We start from the raw sequence: 22,275 nt of genomic DNA, 5'->3' as shown, positions 1-22,275 counted from the left end.
GGTGATGAAGGTGTTTACTGCCATTAGTGTTTTTATCCAGTGGTGTTGCAAAGGGTGTTATCATTATTGCTCACATGATGTATCACACGATCTAATCAGCTGTTAAATGGGTATGTGTAGAAATGCGTTGTCTGTCCATTTGTCATAATAAAGGACTTTTAACCTTTTTTTGTACACTGAAGGGCCTCGGATGCCATTTTTTGACTGCTCAAACACAACAAGCTACACAGAAAGTTCACTGTTTTTATGTATTGCTCCGGCCCTGTCCTTGAGGAGCATCCGTGGACAACACTCTTAAACGTACAAAGTGGACCTGTTATGATGCACTCACACGTCTGTCTATCATCAATAATGTTAATTTATTCCAAAACATATTTGAGCAGAAACAACGAAGTCACTTCCTTTGCTGTCCCTGGACCATTGTTGTAAACGCAGACGATAGCGCAGCTTTAGGAGGAGCGCACTTTTAGATCCTGCAGCTCCAGACCTGAGGTATTGTGTGAGCAGGACAGACTCCCATGTAGAACATCCTTTTTCCTCCAACCAGATTTCCACGAGGGGAAGGGAGGGGGCGGTGGGAGAGTGGGGGTGAGCGTGTGCTTCTGTTTGATTTGTGTTAGCTCAATGCTAAAGGAAGAACACAAGGCAGCGCGATGTAAACGAGGAAAACAATGTGAGGCTGATATTGGAGAGCAGCACTTGATCTCTGAAGATACAATATTTTTTTACGTTCAATACTTTTATTTCTTTGATACTAGTAGTAACTTTGTTTCCCAATATCATATTAGTATCGTTGAACAGTACGCAGTATTTAGGACATATCACACTGAACTCCATGTACTTAAAAAACACAAATTACTACATTTAAAGGATATATACTGTATGTCTCTATGTGAACAGTTTTTTTCTCATATTTAAACTAGTAGACTACGCAAAACATCTACAATAGGTCCTGGCCTCCAGCTACTCCTTGAACCTATAGCCCAAGAGCTGTAGATAATGGGTCAAATCTAAAATGCATCTTGGAGTTTTCGTCGACTGTTCTGTAGATTGGCTCCCACTTGTGCACACTGCCCCATGTCCTTTGGCAAGACACTTCAGCTTCAGTTTACATAGTTATGAGGCTGCAGTGTGACGTGGAAGTAGAAGGTTTGTGTAACTGTGTCGTTTTGTCGCTTTTCTGTGAAGGGTCTGGTTTAGTCAGAAAGGAGGCATTTATTAGAGGGAAAATCTACTTTTTACAGCTTTTTACTGTGTTATAATGTGGTTCTTTTGTCAAAAACAGGCCTGGAGGTGTGTTTTGAATCTTTAAATCATGGCGGATAAAACCATGGCCAACGCGTTTTCTTTGCAATGATTTAATCCAGTCTAGCCATGTTTTAGTAAAGGTCAGAAACTCCCTGAAGTCTGGTCTTATTTGACGGTGTTTTGTTCCTCTCGTCTCCCCCAGTGCCGTCTCTGATCAGCGAGCTGCGAGCCGAGAAGATCGAGCAGAAGAGCCTGACGCTGGTGTGGAGAGAACCGGCCAAACCCAACCGGAGCCGCACCGAGTACGAAGTCAAGTACTACGAAAAGGTAAATACTTTATACACCACACCTGCACGTCGGAGCGATGGAGAGACGGAGACTTCATTGATGTTCGGATGAATTATTAAAGCGCATGGGCAGCAACAGGAATGTAAAGTTTGTGGTTCCATAGGTGTGCGATCGATTTTGGACGATATCAAACATAATTTATTCAGTCTGTCGGGAGCGAGGAATGTGCTGCAGTTTCTGCTTTCCTGCTGCACTTTTCTTTACTAAAACAGGATTAGGACGAGCAGGATGAGCTTCTTGCACTCCTGACGAGCTTGATTAAAAGTATGGCTTGATTCATCAGAATCTATGAAATACAGCGCTTTGTTTTTATGGTTTGATTTGCAAAACTCTTGTCCTCAAAGTCTTAGGTCTTGACTATTGTCTGACCGGGTTTAGTGTGACGCTTCACCTCGGTCTGCAAACCTGTCCTATATGGGTGTGAAATGGGTCATTTGTGACGATAACACAGACCGTGTGGTCTGTGACTGGCTGACACAAGGATCGCTGTGAACTTTGAGAAGAAATGAGAGCAGCAGTGATGATGAATGAAGAACTCCAAATGTGGAACTTCTATTTGTCTGTCACTGACTCTTTTTCTCACTGTACTTTACTCACTTGTTCCACTGCTTGTGTTAAAGCCTTTAAAAGAGCCGTGATGCGCCTCACTCTGTGTAGACAGTGCGCGTTGAAAATATTATGCTACGAGTAAAGGTTTTCAGAACTTTGCTAGATCACATTTTTCCCTGTTCCTATTGACATTTCTATGGAGACACGACATGTGTGGAGACAGTTTACTGAATTTAAGGACAAATCACCATTCAATCTATTTCTCAAAAACTGATACAGACATTATACAAAGCAATACTGGTGCCACAGACTGGGACAAGCATCGACTGTCGCACATTGTGCTGCTGCTGAGAAGCTGACTGGCTGTGAGCTCCCATCTTTCCAGGATCTATTCAACTCAAGGACCCGGAGACGTGTGGGTCGGATCACAGCTGACCCTTCTCGCCCTGGACAAGGACTATTCACTACTCTCCCCTCAGGCAGGAGGCTACAGTCCATACAGACCCAAACCTCCCGCCACGTGAACAGTTTTTTCCCCTCCGCCATCAGACTCATGAACAAAAACAAGACCCAATAACTCGTTGGGCCAGATCTTTCCAAATGATGGAGCTTTGCGCCTTCGCCACTTGAGAGAGGGCGTCGCAAGAGGAGGTGACTGCACTAATGGGAGCACCGCTGACATTCATTTCCTCGTTTACATCGCGCTGCCTTGTGTTCATCCTTAAGCATGATGGGCTCTCACAGGTCAAACTGTATTAACCCATCATGAGCTAAACAATGGTCATGATGATGTCGCCTATGCCGATCCACTGTGGCGTGGATCGGCCCTCGCTTGGCTGTTAATGGAAAAAGCCTTTCTCCACCCAATGTACTTCCCACTTACATGCGTTAAGTCTGGAGCTGCAAGATCACAAGTGAGCTCCTACTCAGGGTAAAATGTTGGCTATAGTCTGCTGATATATAGTCTGTTAGAGTTTATCTTCTAAGCATGCCCTTATAGTCTTATAGTCTTATAGTTTAAATTTTGTATAGTTTATTATTTATTTAATAAAACCAATTCTGATTCAACATAAAGGTGAGATTAACCGTATTATACTGAAATTAGCCTCACATTATGCATTATATAAAAGATTGTTTACGTCATGTTGCTTCTGAAACCTCCTCCTCTGCATCGGAGCCACAAAATCAGCTCAGCTCAGAGTTTGATTCCACCCCTCTGAACTCGGCGCCGTCTTCTCTTCTCTCCTCCTCCGGTTTTACATCCAAACAAACGTCTCTCACTGGATTCGAAGTCAAACATTCGCTCCGCAGACGGTTTTCTGAACTGACTGATCATTTCTTCCTCCGAGTCAAACTTTATGTGTCGTATAGAAGTATCAGAACAATACGTACACTCTCTCCGTCTCCTCATTTGCTCCGCCTGATCCCGTTAATCAGGGCCTCGGCATCTGGGTGTTCGTCATGCCCCGGGCCGCTTCGTCTGCGCCATGTCAGGGCTCGGATCGGTCACGCCGCGTTTTACACCCTCCGCCAAGCCGCGAGTGAAATAATAAAGCCGCGCCCGCTTATTTAGACACGACACGAGGATGAGGAGGGGGGGGGGAAAAGAATATCTGTTTTCGAACGACGGGCCGAGTCGCGTAATCTGGAGACTAATTGGTTTTTCGCGCCGTGCAATTTAGTTTGGAGTGCCAATCTTTTACAATATGTGCCGATGTAACGAGCTGATTTTTATGACTATTTATTTTTTCCAATCAAAAGTTGTTCTCCGCCAGGAAAATTGCAACACCGGAGTCGGCGTTTTTGGAGAGCAGCGGCGCACGATGTCTCGGACTAATTCGGCTTTTTTTGGAAATAAATTGCGTGGTTACTGCTGGATGCAAGAAACAATTAACTTCCTTTTGTCGGCGTACTGTACAAACGGAGCGGTGTATAACCCAGATTAATCAATGTACAGCATCAGTGCGCTCTGTGTTGGTAATCAGTGGTTGTAGTCGCTGCCCTGGGGCTGACTGATGGGAAACGTGGTTTTTGTGGTTTTTGATTTTGGTGATCAGGCGACTGCTTTACCATCTAACACACAACATAATGTAATAATAATAATAATTGTGGAGGTCGGGGAAACCGGAGAACTGCCTTGAGTCTCCTCTGAAACAGTGCGCCGCCTCCTGGGGTTGTGCCTGTTTCAGAGCGTGGTGTCCTGCACTGGTCAGCTCCTCCACCTCCTCCTCATGTGCAGCTCATAGACATATTATTAACAGACCGTCATTCCTCACTCCTCCCCGAAAATCATGGCGGATTTACAGGCTCCTCCTCCCCAGCTCCGGCAAAGCATGTTCCAAAAAATGGCATAAGGGGGCGGGATCTTCACTGTAGACTCCGCCCTTGCGTGACATGTAATTCGGTCATAGCCGCGCAGCTCCAATGCTAGCAGTCCGGCCCTCATTAGTACGAGAGTTCTCAAATTTTTACGAAAACTAGCCTGGTCCCTTTAATTGCGCCTAACCCAGCGTTGTCACAGGAGAAATATCTAGCTGTATACAGGTTCAAAAGTTGTTTTTAACGTAAGTGCAATACTTTTCAATGGGAGACTAGCGGCTATATGGAGGTACTACAGCGATGTCGTGTGTAGCCCTAGTGTCGTCGTAGCAAAGCAGAGCAGACAGCGGCCATTGGTGCAGCTCCCTCCGCTCCACAACAGTCTTTCACCATCTTCTGGATACCTCCTCGTTTGTCCCTTCCTTGTTTCCAGTAGCTCCTCCTGTGAAGCCTCGTCTGTGCTGCAGGTGCGGGGGCTCTTGGTGCCTCTTCAGTGTTTCCGAAGAAGAAAGTTGTAGCTTCTTCAAATGTCGTTAGCTCGTAAGCTAGCTGTTTTGTTTACTTTAAATACCTGGGTCCTGCATTGCTAGTACGGACTCCCTGCATTCATACGTCTGATACTCTGCCACAAAAACATGGCAACAAAGACGTAAAAAGTATCTAGTGGAACAATGTGGAACACAGACAGAAACTACAAATACACTTTGCAGAACTTGAGTCATTTTATGTTGTTTTATATCGGAGAAAAGAAAGTTACCATCCTTATGTATTTGACCTTCCAGTGACCCAGTGGCTGTGCGTTTAGCTTGATGCCTTTTTCTTTCTATCACAGTGGCCTTTATGATGCTCTAGGTCCAATTGAATTTCAAGTATTTAGGGTTTCTTGTAGGTTTTCTTGTTGGAATTTACATGTAACCATGGAGACATATCCATAAGATGTGAAAACCTACCAGAAACCCCAAACAACTGGTCCTGGAGCATCCTAGAGGCCACCGGGATGGGAAGTAAAGGTGCCTTGTTAACCACTCATACAGCCACTGGGTCACTGATGATAAAGCTATAAAGATATGCAATAAAAAAATAAAATAAAATAAAGATATGGGAGGTGAACAACCCTGAGTATACACTGCCTGATGGATGTAACTAACCTCTCTGATCTGGGGTTTGCTGCAGCTGGTCAGCTCTAGGTTCAGCAAAACTATGAGCCCAAATAAGATCAGCTGATCATCCTGAGTGACCAGGTTATTCCATCAGTGGGGTTTCTTCTTCCCTGATGCACCGGCATATTCCAAGATGCCAGGATTCATCAAGCTCGTGAAAGAGTGTTTCAGGGAGCATGAGATGGATCAGGCGCCACAGAGTCCAGATCTTAAAGAGGGGGTATTATGCTTTTTTCAATCACACAGCACCAGTCTATATCTCACTACAATGATGACCAAACCTTCTGTTGGTCTGTAAATGCAGTAAATTAGAATAACTGCCTTGTATAAAATTGCTCTCTCAAAATGGCTGTAGCCAATGTCTTGAAATAGGCCTCTGTTTCTTTAAGAACCTAGGAGGACTCAGGCAAACCTATCCCTAAAATGGCCGCCATCAGAGTTTTTACAGATTACTCAAAAATAACCCCATTGAGAATCTATGGGATGTGCTGGACAAGGCTTTGCATAGTGGTCACACTCTCCCATCATCAATACGAGATCTTGGCGACGCAACACTGGATCTTTTGACTTTGCAGAAGCTTATTCTTGACAGTGAATGCGCTGGAATCAAAGCTAAAGATGCTACAACCAAATATTTGAGGGTGTGATGTTTTTTTTTTTGTCTGGCAGTGAAAATGTACCGACAAACAATAGATATATACAAACTGTGTGAGTGACTAATTTCTGCTTGGAGAATATCCTGGAAACACATTTTCTTCCAGTTCTAGAAATAAAAAGCTTTTTTTTTATCAACACACAAATGCAGAAAGGTCTGTTTTTAATCTAAATGACTGCAAATTCTTCTATTCGCCCGCCCATACGTGATAATAACCATTGAATTCAAAGCGATATAACACATGTAGCATATTGTGTTTTCCCGACACCTGCCCACCCTTCCCTGCGCTCACACAGTCTCATTAAATATGCAGATAAACATGTTTTCGAAGAGGGACGTATGGGATCCCACATGCACGGACTGATTCATTCTTCCTCGTCCTCCCACGGAAACTTCATTTCATCTTTGTCTGGAGTCACGTGGAGGAGGAGCTGTCAGTGTGTTCTCACCATCACGGCCTGATCAGATGTGCCGTCAGTCACTGTCTGCGATCACTCACGTCCATCTAACACGTTCATCATGAAGAGGATGAAGAGGAGCAGGAGGGAGGGACGGATAATGAGTGAGACTTTCAGGGAAGCTCCACCCGGACAAAGCTTTTCCTTAAGCTGTTTTCTACACGCTTTAAAGGTCCTATATCATGCAAAATCGACTTTTTGGAGCTTTTAGCCATGTTGTTATGCTATTTCCTTATCAAAAACACCCCCAGAGTGGTTTGCGGCTTCATTCACGCAGCTCTCAGTAATCCTCCTGAATCCTGCTCTCTGAGCAGCTGCTCCTCCCTCTCCTGGTGAACGACTGAGTGTTCAGTTGTGTCGTAACAACGGAACGGAAGTGCTCAACGTCTGTAATGTAATGTCTTAATTCTATGCTTACGGCCTGATTTTAATTTGTAAAACGGCTTTTTCATTATTTCTGTCGTAAGAGAGAAACAAAGAGTAAAAAATGAAAAAAAAAAAAAAAAAAAAAAAAAAAAGGATGTGCCCGAAGTGCTTCCAGGTCAGCTGTGGCCAAAACAAACACATCGCTTCTGAACAGATCAGTCATGTTTGCGCTGCAGCTGTGAAGATGGAGCTCGTTACCTACTCTGGACACCTGTTTTTTATTCTTAACTAACGATAATGTCACGGACGGAGAAAAAGAAGCGCGTTTGGCTACGAGGACGAGGAGTTTATATTTCACCCTTTTCAGGAAGAGGCCACTCAGCTGTTTTTTTCTCCGGGATTCAGCGACTATCACCAAAATATTGTTTTTCTGTGACTGTCACTGATGGATGTTTGGGGAACCTTCGCCAGAATCAAAGTGGATTAACTTTTATAACCAACGCGAGTCCCATAATGTAAACAGCGATGGACCAGAGCGGTGAGTCAGTCCAAACGCGGGTTAGCTTGTGTGTTAGCATATTAGCATGTGTGTTAGCCATTTATGAAGCTGTGTTGCAGATGTCGACTCCGTATAACTGCATCGTGAAGTAACTTCACTTATTGTTGTTTATTTATATTACGGTAAAGTTGTATGTGCGGAGAGAGGGGGCGGAGTTAACTGAATCGAAGCGTTGTGTCTTCCGGGTTTGAAAAATACCTCCAGAAAACACTTATATTTATCACAAAAATGAGTGCTCCATAATGGTAGAGGTACAATATATCATATAAATGCCTATACTTAACTTTGGAATGGCTAAAATAGCATGATATAGCCCCTTTAAAGACAAAACTCACTTTACTGGTTATGTAGTTCTCCCATTCTTCCATTTCTGAGCTGTGGTGTGGGAATAATAACTACAAAGCAAATATTGATCCTATTTTTCTATTTCAAAAGTATGTTATTAGAATAAAGCCGATAAATGCACCAACAAATCCTATCTTTGTCATGTTAACCTCTGAACCCCCACCTGAACCGAGCACATTTTCCCCAGTTTGGCTTTACCCAAATCTTAAAAACTTCGGAAAAAGATCGGTGTCGATTAGTTTTGTAGGTCTTAGCTTTCAAATGAGGCATTATTCTGGCCTATATGACATTTTAGATTTGGGTAAAGCTGAACTGGAGAAGATGCTCTTGGCTAAAGCAGGGGTTAAGAGGTTACATATATTCAAAATGAATGATATTGTTGACCTTAACCTCTAAACTTCCGCCTGAACCGAGAACATTTTCTCCAGTTTACCCAAATCCTGTAGGCCAGTGTAACGCCTCATTTGAAAGCTAAGATCTACAAAACTCATCTAAATGGATCTTTTTCCTCACGTCATCAGATTTTTTTCCCATCATTTTTGGGGGGTTTTCTACACATTTTAGTAACTGTTTTGTAATTTTTGTTTTCTTCATTTTTTTCACTGTTTGTCACATTTTGGTATTTTTTTTGTGACATTTTTGGCACTTTTTCATAAATTTTTGTCATTTTTTGTAATTTTTTTGTCACTTTTTTGTCAAAGTTTTCTTAATTTTTTGTCACATTTTCATCATTGTTTTCGTCTCAGTTCTGTTTGTCATATCTTTTTTCCAGAAGCTTTTGGATTGGGGTAAAGCCAAATTGGAGAAAATGTGCTCGGTTCAGGTGGGAGTTAAGGCCTTAAAGGGATAATTCAGGATTTTTGACATAGGGTCTCATGTCCTAGTTATCCAGAGTGTTGCTGATTTCTGGAGATTTTTTTTTTTTTTGTAATTCATGCAGCTCTTATGTTTGAAGAGTTTCCTGACGCTAGGCTAGTGCAAGGCTAGCGCATGTCTATGGTATCAGCTAGCCTGCATTAAAAACAGTCTGACCCGCTCCACAGAGCACCTGAGGCAAATCACTTATAACACCAGACTAACCATATAAATGTCTGTGTCGATAAAACTGACCTTGCATCACATGAATGATCGCATTTTGAGGGACTTTTTTCTAGCAGATCACTCCGCCGCTGAGAAGCTTATACAACCACGAAGCTGATGCTGCACAAATATAATATAATATAATATAATATAATGCAAAATGGTTAAAATTATTCTATGGACACAGACATTTATATGGTTAGTCTGGTGTTATAAGTGATTTGCCTCAGGTGCTCTGTGGAGCGGGTCACACTGTTTTTAATGCATGCTAGCTGATACCATAGAAATGCACTAGCCTTGTACTAGCCTAGCGCCACGAAACTCTTCAACTATAAGAACTGCATGAATTACAAAAAAAAAAATAGCTCCAGAAATCAGCAACACTCTGGATAACTAGGAAATGAGGCCCTATGTCAAAAATCCTGAAGTATCCCTTTAACTGCATAACACGCAAACGTGTACTGATCGTCATAAAGTTTACTTTGAAGGTGCCATTTTCTTGTCTAAAGTTTGCTCCCTTGTAATTTAGGCGGAGGTAGTCGCCCATACGCCCGTCCCACACGCATAACACTGCTCGTGTAAATATCATTTCAACCTGGAAAGACTCAGATGGAGATATGAGTGTTTTATTAATGAACATGAATCATTATTGGGCTCAGGCCCCGGCGGAAGATTGAACGAACGATATGGAATGCATGGCATTGATGAATGATGATCTTCCCCGGAGCCTGGACCCTGGTGGTGATCGAAGAGGAGACCTGGGCTGGCCAGTCGGAGAGCCGAGGAGAGGCCTGGCGGAGAAAGGGGTGGAGGAGGGTCGTAGCACAGCTGGGAAACGGCTGAGTGATTGACCAGGGAGCTTAAAAAGGGGATCCTGAGCCATGAGCAGCTGGTGAAGGGGTTGGTGAGGGGATGAGCAGCTGCAGTGATTGGCTGTCGTGAAGGTGCGGCTTGAGCAGAGTCTGTGATTGGATGATTGGAGAGAGCTGCCGGTGATGAGGTGATGAATGCAGCTGGTAGGTCTTCCAGGTTAAAATAGGTTAAAATGGAAAAAGTTCCGCGCCCCAGATAAAGTGGAAGAAAATGGATGGATGATGTTTTTGTATGTTATTTTGAAAGGGCTTTTGTCTCCAACTGTGGAAGCTTTACTTGAATCGTGCACAGAGTTTTTCTCATTTTGTGGCGTCTGCACTTAATACACATCACATTACAAACTTTTGAATATTTATATTTTGTAGGTTTTCCAGAGGGATTTTTCTATATCTGATTTCTCACCTGCTTTATTCAGTTTTGAAAGACTGGATTGCACTGTTCTGAAATCATAACAGTGTGTCCTAATATTCCTCGTGTTCTCAGTCGTCCAGGTCGTACTCATCATGTTTCTCTTTTGCCTTCAGGAGCAGAAGGACCAGAGCTACTCCACGGTGAAAACGGCCGCCACTCGGATCAGCGTCAACAACCTGAAGCCGGGCACCACCTACGTCTTCCTCATCAGGCCCTTCTCCACCACAGCGCCCCCTTCAGGCCTGGCCCCGCTCTCCTCCTCGTCCGCGTCATCCTCTTCGTCCTCCGCCTCCTCTTCCTCCTCGGCGTCGTCCTCCGCCCCTCCCATCGACTACGGGGCCTACAGCGCCCCCCTGGAGCTGCAGACGCTTGGGGAACGTGAGTGCAGCTTTGCTTTTGCTGGATTTACGTCTGACAGAAGTAACATTTCAACATAGCATTTGGTTTCAGGGTTGAGTAAAGCATAGTATTAGTTTTATCACAACAAAAGGATATAACTTAACTTAGTAAGACCTTCAAAACTGACACCGTGTCTTTGTCACATGTTTGTCGTGTTTTCGTCTCTTTCTTGACTGGTTTTCATAGTTTTTTGAATTGTGTTTTTGTCATTTTTGTTGTTTTCTTCACTGCTTTTTTTCTTGTCACTTTTTTGTCATGTTTTCATCACGTTTTTGCCCCTTTTTTGTCTCTCGTTTGTGGCTCTTTTTTTTGCTTTTTATCCATTTTTTCATTGTGTTTTTGTCGCTCTTTTGTTTCTTTTTTTAATCACTTGGATTCTCATCCTTGTTTTGACGCTTTCATCAAGAAGCTTTAACATTTGGGTCAGGCCGAGCTGGAGAAAATGCTCAGTTCAGGTGGCGGATAAGAGGTTAATAATACAAATAACAAAAAAAATCGGATGGAAAAGTGAAATAATTAACCACGCAGAGTGACCACGGATTCTTAGAAACAATAAAAGTCTTTGAAGCCAGTTTTTTTAAAGTTTAAAGTCCCCATCGGTTTAGTAAACCTTCTGCAATCGTCTCCAGCCACTAGGGGGTGTTATCGCAGCAATGTCCGCCCCAAAGAGAAGTGCTTTCCTCTCGCATTGGTTTGTATATAATGTATTTCGATAGGCAGAAGGGTTGCCAAGTATCTGTAGCCAAACTCCCCCCTCAACATTTACGTTTGGTGTTAGCGTTTGAGCTAGCGTTCATGTGCAATTTCCAACTTTCTGACTACTTTGCTTCTCCTACGATATGGGACCAGCCTCTCACTGAAAAATATATTGTTTTCATCCAGAAATAAGCCAAATATAGCCTATTTTACATGGAAAAACAGCACGGCCAAAACCCGCCTGTAAAGCCACCCCCCCCGTGGACCCGACACCCCCAGCGTTAGCAGCAAATGGTTTAACGCCGTATAACAGCTGTACAATAGCAGCTTTACCGTCTCCTTTTTTTCCTCTGGAATTGCTCACAAAGCCCACACATTGGCAGCACAATCCCATGAACGCAGACTACAGCCCCCCCGCTGAGTCCTGGCACACGCCGCCCCTCCCCCATCGCGGGGCGGAGTGGACTGAAGGCTGTGACGAGGAGAAGACACAGCGGGATGTGGAAGCGGAGGCATCCGGATCAAAATGTCTGATCATGTCAATAATAAAAATGAGCTCCAATAAGCATGAAGTTGTAGATGAGAAATGCCCATAAATGAATATTAATGTATAGGAGACTCTGAAGGCCATTGATGGATTTTGATTGGCCGATGCCGATATACACTGTCGATACTTGTGGCCGATATTGTTTTAAAAATGTCTCGTCTATAATCTTGTGTATGAAGCTTCTTAACTTGTCAAGGTTGAACTGTGACAGCAGGGGGCGCTGTATTAGAGGCAAAGGGCTGATGTGTTCAGGACATTCAGGTTTAGTAGATGCATCAGAAACAAACAAAAAGTGGTCAGTGCCTTTTCTGGTTCCAACATTATGCAAAAGGCAACATAAAATGCATAAAATAGGTTTCCACCGTGATCTTTCTCAGCTCCTGAGGCTCATTTTAAAGCAGTACTAAGTAACTCATGCCCCTAGAGGCCATAAGCGCCACTGCAGGTGTCGTAGCATGTTGCAGTTTTTTTACTCATTAATTGTCCGTGAGAGTAAATACTACGCTGACAGAAAAGACAAAGGGACAGAGGGATATTGTTCATCTAATTACACAATGGAGATCATTTTTTTCACTCAAACTTGGCTGTAAATACTGTTTAAGTGATGCTAGCCCGCAGTTAGCTTTGCCCGTTAGCCTGCTAGCTTCTTTTCGTGATTCCATTAGTGTGTATTGCACATCCGGAGGCAGACACTGGGGGGAGATGAAACCCAATCATCCCATTAACACTTGTATTACCCCCAGAGGGACTACTGAAAGGATTTATAAAGGTAAACAAGTAACTTAATTCTGCTTTAGAGCTCTGACTGAGCTCTTTCCAATGCAAAAAAGTTTCTATCATTTTCGACTCCCATGATATTGGCTGATAGCCGACATTGTAAAATACCCAAATATCGGCCGATATATCGGTTGACTTCTACTCATGCCAACATATTCTTTACAGCCTATTACCCAGACAAGCCCAAAGGGTCTCTCATGGCAAATAGGTCCCAGGTGACGGGTCAGACAGAGAGCGGTTCAGAAGCCCCATATGAGAGACCAACAGGCCCGTTTAATCGTAAGGCCGTCCTCCTGTTGACCCACCACCTGCAGGAGGAGACATAGGGGCTGGTGCAATGTGATTCGGGCGGCTCCAATAGCTGCCCCACGACCCGGCAAGGGACAAGTGGAAGAAGATGGGTGGATGGATGGATGGATGGATGGATGTTATTGCGTGTGCTATGTTACAGCGTCACGTGACAGTCGGGGGCACGTGACGGATCAGCCAAAGTTTCACAGCTCCAAAGAGCTTGGGAACCACTGGAATAGAGCGACTCCAGAGTCACTTCTGTTTCCCTCCAAACTCCTACGTCTCACGTAAAAGTCGAGGCACCTTTGTCCCATTTGCCAAATGATCAGCAGATTGTCCACTTTAACTCTCAGAACGAGAATCCCTTCACAAAACTGCTTTAACCTTCAAATCACCCACTAATTTTTCGCCGTTTAGGGAAAATTTATGAAACACACTCGTCATTCTGCATTTAATTTAATCTAATGGTCTCTGAAAGTGCACAGCGATGATGCCGCGACCTCAAAAGGAGATTATTTCAGATAGAAGGAGAAAATTACTTATTAGAAAATAATTTAGAACCTTTTAGGTCCAGCGTCCTTCAGCAGAACTTCAATGACAGTTTCCCCGTCGTAATAACTCTGTTTGACAGTTTCCATTTGTCAAATTAACTAATGCTTATGAATGGTTTTGTTTACATTGTTAAACACCAATTAAAACCAGATTAGTATTTATTATATTCCGCATATTTGTGATTCAGAACGATCATCATTTGTATAAAACGCTGCAGCATCTGTCACATAAATAACAGCGGCATTTATCCTCCAGACGAACACTTTCTGTCCATCTGTCTCTGATTTTCAGTTTCTTTACGGCTACAGGAAGGATTTTGAGTTTTAAACCCGGTTACAGCATCGTTTACTCACCAAAAACACACGCCTGGATATTCAGCCTGTTTTTCTGTCAGCTCTCATATTGCTGTGACTAAACGTGGCCTTCTGCAGCAGCGATACTGTTTTAAAGCCTCCAGTCCTTTCAGGTGTGATGTTTTCTCTGCACAGACGGCTTCCATGGAATATTGTAAAAAGTACTGACATACTGTAATTCTATTCCAAGTTTTCTCTCATTACGTTTCAATTAGAAAATAGAGGTAAAAACAAATAAACGGCACAACATCCAAATAATAGAGACCAATAATAAAGTCCAAAATCTTGTTGCTTCTAAAAGGGAAAGTTTGGACTCTGTAGTAAAGTGTTTGTTACAAGAGTACTTTGTTTTGTAATGTAGTCCTTCCACAGACTTTCCACAAAGGAAATGACCATACTTGGATGGCGTAGTATTGTTGAGGAAGTTGACAGCGTTTCAACAATATCAGGTGAAGTTTTGTGGACGGGATTGAATTCAATTAAATTTGAATTCAGGCTAGAAGAGAAGAGGTGCTCACTGGGTCACCGCGTCGCAGAAGAGTCAATTTGCTAAAAGAGAATAGCAAACAAACTTACAAAGCAGGAGCTCCTCAAACTCGTGGGGCAAAGCATACTTTAGGAAAGAGGATGAGCTGAGGCATATTAAAAACTCGACTGAGTCTTCATAAGGGTTTGTCACTTACTATGGATTCAAATTCAATTGTGAAATTTGAGGGCCCAAGTCGTCGAAACATCATAGCATAAAACAAAGAAGACTTTTCAACTGGACATTTTTTCCATCCATCCATCCTCTTCTGCTTTATCCGGGGCCGGGTCGCGGGGGCAGCGTCTCAGCAGAGATGCCCAAACTTCACGATCCACACACACCTCCTCCAGATGTTCTGGGGGGTCTCTGAGGCGACACCAGGCCAGCTCGGAGACATAGTCCATCCAGCATGTCCTGGGTCTTCCACGAGGTCTTGTCCCACTAGGACATGCCTGGAACACCTCCCGCGGGAGGCGACCAGGAGGTATCCGGAACAGATGCCCGAGCCACCTCAGCTGGCTCCTTTCGACGTGAACATTTTTTAATACATATGTTCATGTGTGAATGGGTTCCTTAATGTAAATCACTTTGGGCCTGATAAAGGTAGAAAAGTGAGTCCATCCCATCGATGGTAGAGCAGGCATGCTCCGGCACAACAGGTGTTGTAGATTTCACAGTCACCAGGTAAAACTTGCCAAACTCTGGTTAAATTCCAGAAAAGATTGAGCTCAATCCTCAGGTTTAGTTGAACCTGGGATATGTCACCGCCCAGTCCCGACCGTCTGAAGGGAATCAGCAGCTCTGGCCCTTTTGAAGAAGAGAAGTGGATGATTCTCGAAACACAGGAAACTATATATAAAAAAATATCCAGGCCTTCTGTGTTGTTTCCACCTGGACGATTGAGGTCAATCTTTGTTGGTTATAGAATAAACTTTGTAAAGAGCGAGCTGAGAAGATTTATGGTTAAAAAATTCAAAATTGTTAACTGTGTGAAAAATATATGCTTCACATCGATGCTGTTGCCAACTGCACGATAGACGTTACAAGTTGAGATTAGCTATTTAGAATAAAAATATAAGTACAAATAAACAAATCAGACTCCTCCATAGGGCAGTATTTACTCAGCCTGCTTCTGAAAGATCGCTAGATTGCTGACGAAGCCTCTTAAGGTTGTGCCAACATTTAACAACGGATAAAGAACAGACGACGGCTTGAACCTTTTCCATGATGGAAAACTTGTGTATGATCGAGAGCCTCCAGAATCCTGGTTAAATAAAGGTTTAATGAGTGATGTCATTGTGTTCATGTGGATCACGTGGAAAAGCGTGATCTCCCACTCCTCATCGCTGCCTTTGTGCTGTATTGTTTAGTTCTTCATTGGGCAAGAACCAGTCTGTTCTGGGGGAGGAGTGTCAAACTGGATGAGAGTCTGGGGGAGGGGGGGAACAAACGTGTCAGTGGAGCCGTCAGCTGCTGAAAATAATACAATAAACAACATTTGACTGTATTTTATTTTGCTAAATGTTCGTCCCCCCCATAGAGTCAGAATAGTGCCATCTGTCAGTGCTTCGTTGGTTGATCATCGATTACAGGACCCTCTGCTGGACGCCTGTGTGTCCAAACACAAAGCTTCATTTATGCTCACACATTGGTGCCTTCATTTCCACCAAGAACACATGTGTCTTCATTTAAAATGTATGGAGGACGTTAAGACCAAACCAACTTTTTTCTGCTGATATAAGACTGTATATTAAACTGTATATCTTGTTTTCTGCTTTTCCCATTTCCATTTTGACCCAGACCCAAATAAACATGGACCTTCTGGAACAGTCCAAACTAAATCTTTAAAAACAGATAGATTTAATGTTCTTTGTCCTTCAGTGATGGAAATTCTGTTTCTGTAAATTGCATGTGAAGGTCTTTCCTCTGCGTGTGCACCGGCGTGTTGTCTGATTGTGTCTCGTTGTGTTGCAGTGGCGTTGGCGTCCAGCGAGCAGAACCCCGTGCTGATCATCGTGGTGATCTCTGTGGCCGCCCTCATCATGCTGCTGTCCATGGGCGTGGGCCTGCTCATCTGGAGGAGGTAACTGCACTCTTTCATCAGGGCACATGTGCTTATAAAGACGTCTCAGCAGCAGAGCAAAGGAACGGAAGCCACAAGCCAACGGCCGCTTTAACCCCTTTGCTCAACCGTTTGGTCGAGCAAACTTTATCCAATCGTGTTGTTTCTATTTCTGCTTATCGCTACCATTCGGTTCAAGTTTGTAATACTCAAAATATCCAGTTTAGACTAGTATAGATTGTGGTTGAACTAATTTGCACTGGTTTATGCTGGTATAGTTTTAGACTGGTTTAGACTTGGTCCGAACTGGTTTAGACCAGGTTTGGACTGGTTTAGAGCAGTTTTACACTGGTTTAGAGCAGTTTTAGACTGGTTTAGACCTGGTTTGGACCAGTTTAGACCAGGTTTGGACTGGTTTAGACCAGTTTTGGACTGGTTTATGCTGGTTTTGATAGGTTTAGAGCAGCTTTGGACTGGTATTGACCTGGTTTGGACCAGTTTAGACCAGGTTTAGACTGGTTTCTGCTGGTGTTGACCGGTTTAGAGAGCTTTTTGTCACTGGTTTAGACCAGGTTTGGACCAGTTTAGACCCGGTTTGGACTGGTTTAGACCAGGTTTGTACTGGTTTGTGCTGGTTTTGACAGGTTTAGAGCAGTTTTGGACTAGTTTAGAGCATTTTAGACTGGTATAGACCTGGTTTGGATCAATTTAGATCAGGTTTGGACTGGTTTCTGCTGGTTTGGACAGGTTTAGAGAGCTGTTTGTCACTGGTTTAGAGGAGATTTCCATTGGTTTCGACCAGCTTTAGATCAGGTCTGGCTGGACTGGTTAAAGGCAGGTAACTCAGAGGTCTATCAAAAAACTAAAATAACATGTATGTTTGTCCTCCAAACGCTTAGAAAATACAAAAAAGGGTGTAGGGAGTAACCTTAAAGGGTTAAAGTCACATTTAGCTGTAGTTTTTTCAAACTATTCAGTGAAATTTGAAAGGTTAGCCTCCTTGACTTCTTAAGTGACCTTATGAGAGCACACAAAGGCTGCCTGCAATAAATGTAGATACAAAACGATCACAAATACTCCTGAACATATACATTATTATAAATCAAATTCAATTAATCCTTTATGCGAGTTGTTAATGTTAAAAATGTGGCTCGGTCTTCTTTATTGGCAGATTTTCCCGTGTTACATTTGACTCCGTTCTGAATCAGGGCCAGATGAAAAGCGCAGATGGAGAAGTGTGGAGTGGAGCTAGTTTTGGCACAGACTGAAAGAACAACTTACTTTCAAAAGAGCATGTTTCCATAAGAGACAAACGTGAGAGAAGGATGTAAATGATGCTGCGATTTATCTATTTATTGCTCCATAGTGTGATATTCTTACAGTTATTGTCCAACATTACCAAATACTTCAGTTTCTAAAAGCCAGTCTGGAGGCTTCGTCAGTGAATGTGTTTTACTCTCTCTTTCCCGAGTAGCTTTTAATATAAAGTGGACAAAGTCGTGCAGAATGTGTCTCATGAACTTGTTTTATGTCACCTCAGTGCATGTTTTGTCACTTTAAATGATTTCTGAAAGTAAGTAACTCTTGCCCCTAGAGGCCATAAGCGCAACTGCAGGTGTCGTAGCATTTTGCGATTTTTTAACTTATTAATTGTCCGTGAGAGTAAATACTACGCTGACAGAAAAGACAAAGGGACAGAGGGATATTGTTCATCCAATTACACAATGGCAATGGGAGATCATTTTTTTCCTCAAACTTAGCTGTAAATACTGTTTAAGTGGTGCTAGCCCGCAGTTAGCTTTGCCCGGTAGCCTGTTAGTTTCTTGATTCCATTAGTGTGTGTTGGTGACTCCGACCCAGATGCAGGGAAAGATGCAATTGTGGTTTCCTGGCCAGAGACACCGATGACCCCCTAATCATCCCATTAACACTTGTATTACCCCCAGAGGAACTACGGGAAGGTTTTATTAAGGCAAGCAAGTCACTTAGTTCTGCTTTAAGCTCTCACAGGACAAACTACAAACTATTTCTCCCACTGTAGTTAACCCCTTAACTCCCACCTGAACCAAGCACATTTTCTCCAGTTTGGCTTTACCCCAATCCAAAAGCTTCTGGAAAAAAGGTGTGATAATAGCGACAGAACTGAGACGAAAACAATGATGAAAATGTGACAAAAAAGTGAGAAAACTTTGACAAAAAATGTGACAAAAAATGATAAAAAATGACAAATAATGATGAAAAAATTACAAAAATGTGATAAAAATTTGACAAAAAAATGACAAAAATGTGACAAAAAGTGACCAAAAAAATGAAGAAAAAAAGTTACAAAAAAGTTACAAAAATGAGTTGAATGCCAAAAAAAATGATGGAAAAAAAATCTGATGACTTGAGGAAAAAGATCCATTTAGATGAGTTTTGTAGATCTTAGCTTTCAAATGGGGCGTTACACTGGCCTTGGGTGGATTTGGGTAAAGCTGAACTGGAGAAAATGCTCTCAGTTCAGGCGGGAGTTAAGAGGTTAAACACCGTCCATGTCCTGAACCAGGCTCTAGTGCCAGTATTAAAGAGCACACCAGGAGGCGAAAATATTCCAGTCTGGTAGGGTCTGTAGGAGCTTTGGGAGTCAGTCCAGCCACTTACTGCGTCAGGTATGAAGCTGAGGACTGCACAGAGCGCCCCCTGTTGGCACAAACGTCTAGTCTACAGTCTGCGTTCTGAAACGTGTTGAAAAGTGTTATCTACTGGGAGCGATCCAACAACCTCTGAGTTATAAATGTACTGCCCTCGGAGGGGAGCTAAAAGTCAGTGCAGGTTGGCCGGTGTAAAGTATAAAATGGGGTCGAAATGAGGTCACCCTGGCTCATAACATGACTGAAACAAAAGAAGGAACATTTATTTTAGATTTTATTGTTATTTTGTTGTTTAGTAGTGTAATAAGTTTGCTATTTAGCTGCTTTGAGTGTCCTTTATGGATGAGTACGGTTGTCCAAAGCTAGCTACACCTGACACGCTAGGGCTGCTCGATTATTGAAAAAATAATAATCACGATTATTTTTGTCATAATTGAAATCACGATTATTCAAACGATTATTTGTTGCCTTTAAAAAATCCATCAGAAAAGTGACAAAAATCCAGCAGAAAAAAAGACAAAAATCCATCAAAAAAGTGACAAAAATCCAAAAATTAAAAATTACAAAAAAAAAATTGAAAAAAAAAAGGAAAAAAATAATAATAATTTGAAAAAAAAAAAATTATAATCGATTTTTTGCGATTATGCTAATTTTGTAATCGTTTACTGTTGTAATCGAAATCGAATCGAATTTCGATTAATTGCACAGCCCTATGACACGCCTCTTTAAACTCTCATGTCATGTCTTTATTCTTCCGGCCAGCCCCTCAGACGCTCGGCGCACTCCCTCCTCGTCCGACACGTGACCGTACTCCGTCTCCTCCGTGTTTTACTGAAGGAGGTCGCGGAGCTTCGTGTTCTTTTGACTCCCGTCCAAGTCTGCGTTCGCTCAGTCACCACGGCGACGCTAAATCAGCTCGTAAATCCAGACGAACGTTTTCACGGCTCCCCCCCCACACACATCCTCTCTCCTCTCGGACCGGGTTTGTGTCCAGACTGTGAGCTGCCGTGCGGATGAGAGAAGTTACGTGAAAGCGGAATTAGCGCCGTGAAAGATGGAACAAAAGGTGATTATTTCGAAATTAGAAATGAGCTCAGAGAGTTGCTGTTGTGGTGGAAGGTAAAAGAGACACATTTTATTAAGGGTATCTGTACTTTCAACAACAGGCGGCTCCAGTAACGGCCTTCATTTGGGTCGAGGATCCTCCGGCCAATCAGATCCCCCGGCTCTGCGCTGGTGACATCTTTTTGGTCTTTTTTGTCTACTGTGTCCCACCTCAGCAGCGAGTGTTTGAATAGTGTCACCATTTTTGGAGGAAATAATTAGACCTTGGTTCATATGAGCTGGAAGAGATGACTCATAGCTCTGTGTGTTTTTGTTTCATTTGAATTGGCCCAAGAATAATAGAGAAATTTGCAAAAAACTGAGTCTAGAAATCTGCATTTTGACACCGCCACAAAATTCTTACCGCCTCAATTCCATCTCAAGTTTAAAGAGGGGGTATTATGCTTTTTTCAGTCACATAGCACCAGTCTATATCACACTACAATGATGACCAAAACTTCTGTTGGTCTGTAAATGCAGTAAATTAGAATAACTGCCTTGTATAAAATTGCTCTCTCAAAATGGCTGTAGCGAATGTCTTGAAATAGGCCTCTGTCTCTTTAAGAACCTCTGACCCTTTCCGACACGCCCCCTCCACACGCTGTCTGTGGCATCAGTGGGGAGGGGGTTCTGCTGAGGAGCAGTGGTTGGTTACTCCAGGAGGTGGGGGCGTTCCTAGGAGGACTCAGGCAAACCTATCCCTAAAATGGCTGCCATCAGAGTTTTTACAGATTACTCAAAAATACGTGAATGTGCCAAGGCAACACTTCAGGCATGTTTTTTAATGAGGGAATGACATAATAACATGATGTAAAGCTTGAAAAAGTCGATTTTGCATAATCAACAGATAATATTCGCTGCTTAAATCTGATGTTGAATTGATTGATTTGCGTAAAATGTCCAGTGTTTATTTCAACATGTCAACACTGCACAGTTTCTCTGCGCGGCTTAAATTCGACTTTATATTCATGTAGTAACTGATTTTACCTGGACTTCTCCAGTCCTCTGTTAACTAATAGGAGAGAAGGGGCGGGCACAATTCATGGCAGTGCCCATGTGAACTTGGGCACTGCCATGGCTGTTTCGGAATAAGGAATCCACCACATCCTGAATGTTGTGATGTCACATGAACTTATACCTGACAGAAAATGACTGTGAATCCACTTTTTTTTTTCACAGATTTGGCCTTTTAAATGTGTGTGGTCCTAAACTTTTGATCAACCATATTTTCCGGACTATAACTCACACCCCTTTTTTTTTAAACTCAAATATATAATTTCACATGCCACTAGAGGGCACTGCAGGCTAATCGAGCAGCAGAAAGAAAGTTAGACTGCTGCTCCCGCGACCCGGCCCCGGATAAAGCGGAAGATAATGGATGGATGGATGGATGGTTACAAACGTTTATTTTATGAAACAGAACGACTGTTTTGGCACTTTTACAGGCATTTTATTTGTCAGTTAAATTAAAATTAAAACTATCATCACAAAAAAAAAAAAAAAAAAAGTCACTCTAGTGTCAGCTCAGAGAGTTAGGTCAGAGCCCGGTGTCCGAAGCGCCAGCAGATTGAGTGACTACATCTGCTAAAAGTTCGCTAAACTCCGGGAATAAAGTATTTCTGTGATAAAGACCAAACAAACTCAGAGACAGTGGAATATTTATGGATAAATACGAGTCAGATACGTTATATTTCACATGGATTTTACATGAATGGCTCGGATTATTGGAGAGGAAGCTATCAGTCATTTAACAGCTCGAGCTAAAGGTTAGCAGCTAACCTTAGCATCTTTTCACCGTAACCGTTTATATTTTCACGACTGAAACAGCTGATTTACTTCAGTCGTGTGGTTTAGTTCAAAGACCTGTCGCTGTCAGGCTCTTCTCAGACACTCGCAATGCATTGTGGTCTATATTGACCCGTCTAGTGACCATCGATGCTCACTACTTTTCCAGATGCATTGGGGGA

The 22,275-nt window shown here is 42.7% G+C and overlaps 1 protein-coding gene and 1 long non-coding RNA gene across 2 annotated transcripts in view; one reads left to right on the top strand and one right to left on the bottom strand.

Moving 5' to 3' along the window:
- Positions 1-22,275, bottom strand: part of LOC306973998 — an 818,053-nt gene that overhangs the window by 685,085 nt on the left and 110,693 nt on the right. The window lies entirely within an intron of this gene.
- The window catches only part of epha10 (EPH receptor A10), a 418,807-nt gene that overhangs the window by 325,960 nt on the left and 70,572 nt on the right, over positions 1-22,275 (top strand). The window contains exons 6-8 of the mRNA XM_079570885.1: positions 1,451-1,575; positions 10,485-10,749; positions 16,487-16,595. Coding sequence (XP_079427011.1) covers positions 1,451-1,575; positions 10,485-10,749; positions 16,487-16,595 — 499 coding nt within the window. The remainder of the gene's footprint in view (positions 1-1,450; positions 1,576-10,484; positions 10,750-16,486; positions 16,596-22,275) is intronic.

This window comes from Gobius niger, assembly GCF_951799975.1.
Source record: "Gobius niger genome assembly, chromosome: 14".
Classification (NCBI taxonomy): Eukaryota; Metazoa; Chordata; class Actinopteri; order Gobiiformes; family Gobiidae; genus Gobius; species Gobius niger.
Note: the sequence above shows the minus strand (reverse complement) of the source record. Positions and strands in the feature narration are given on the sequence as shown.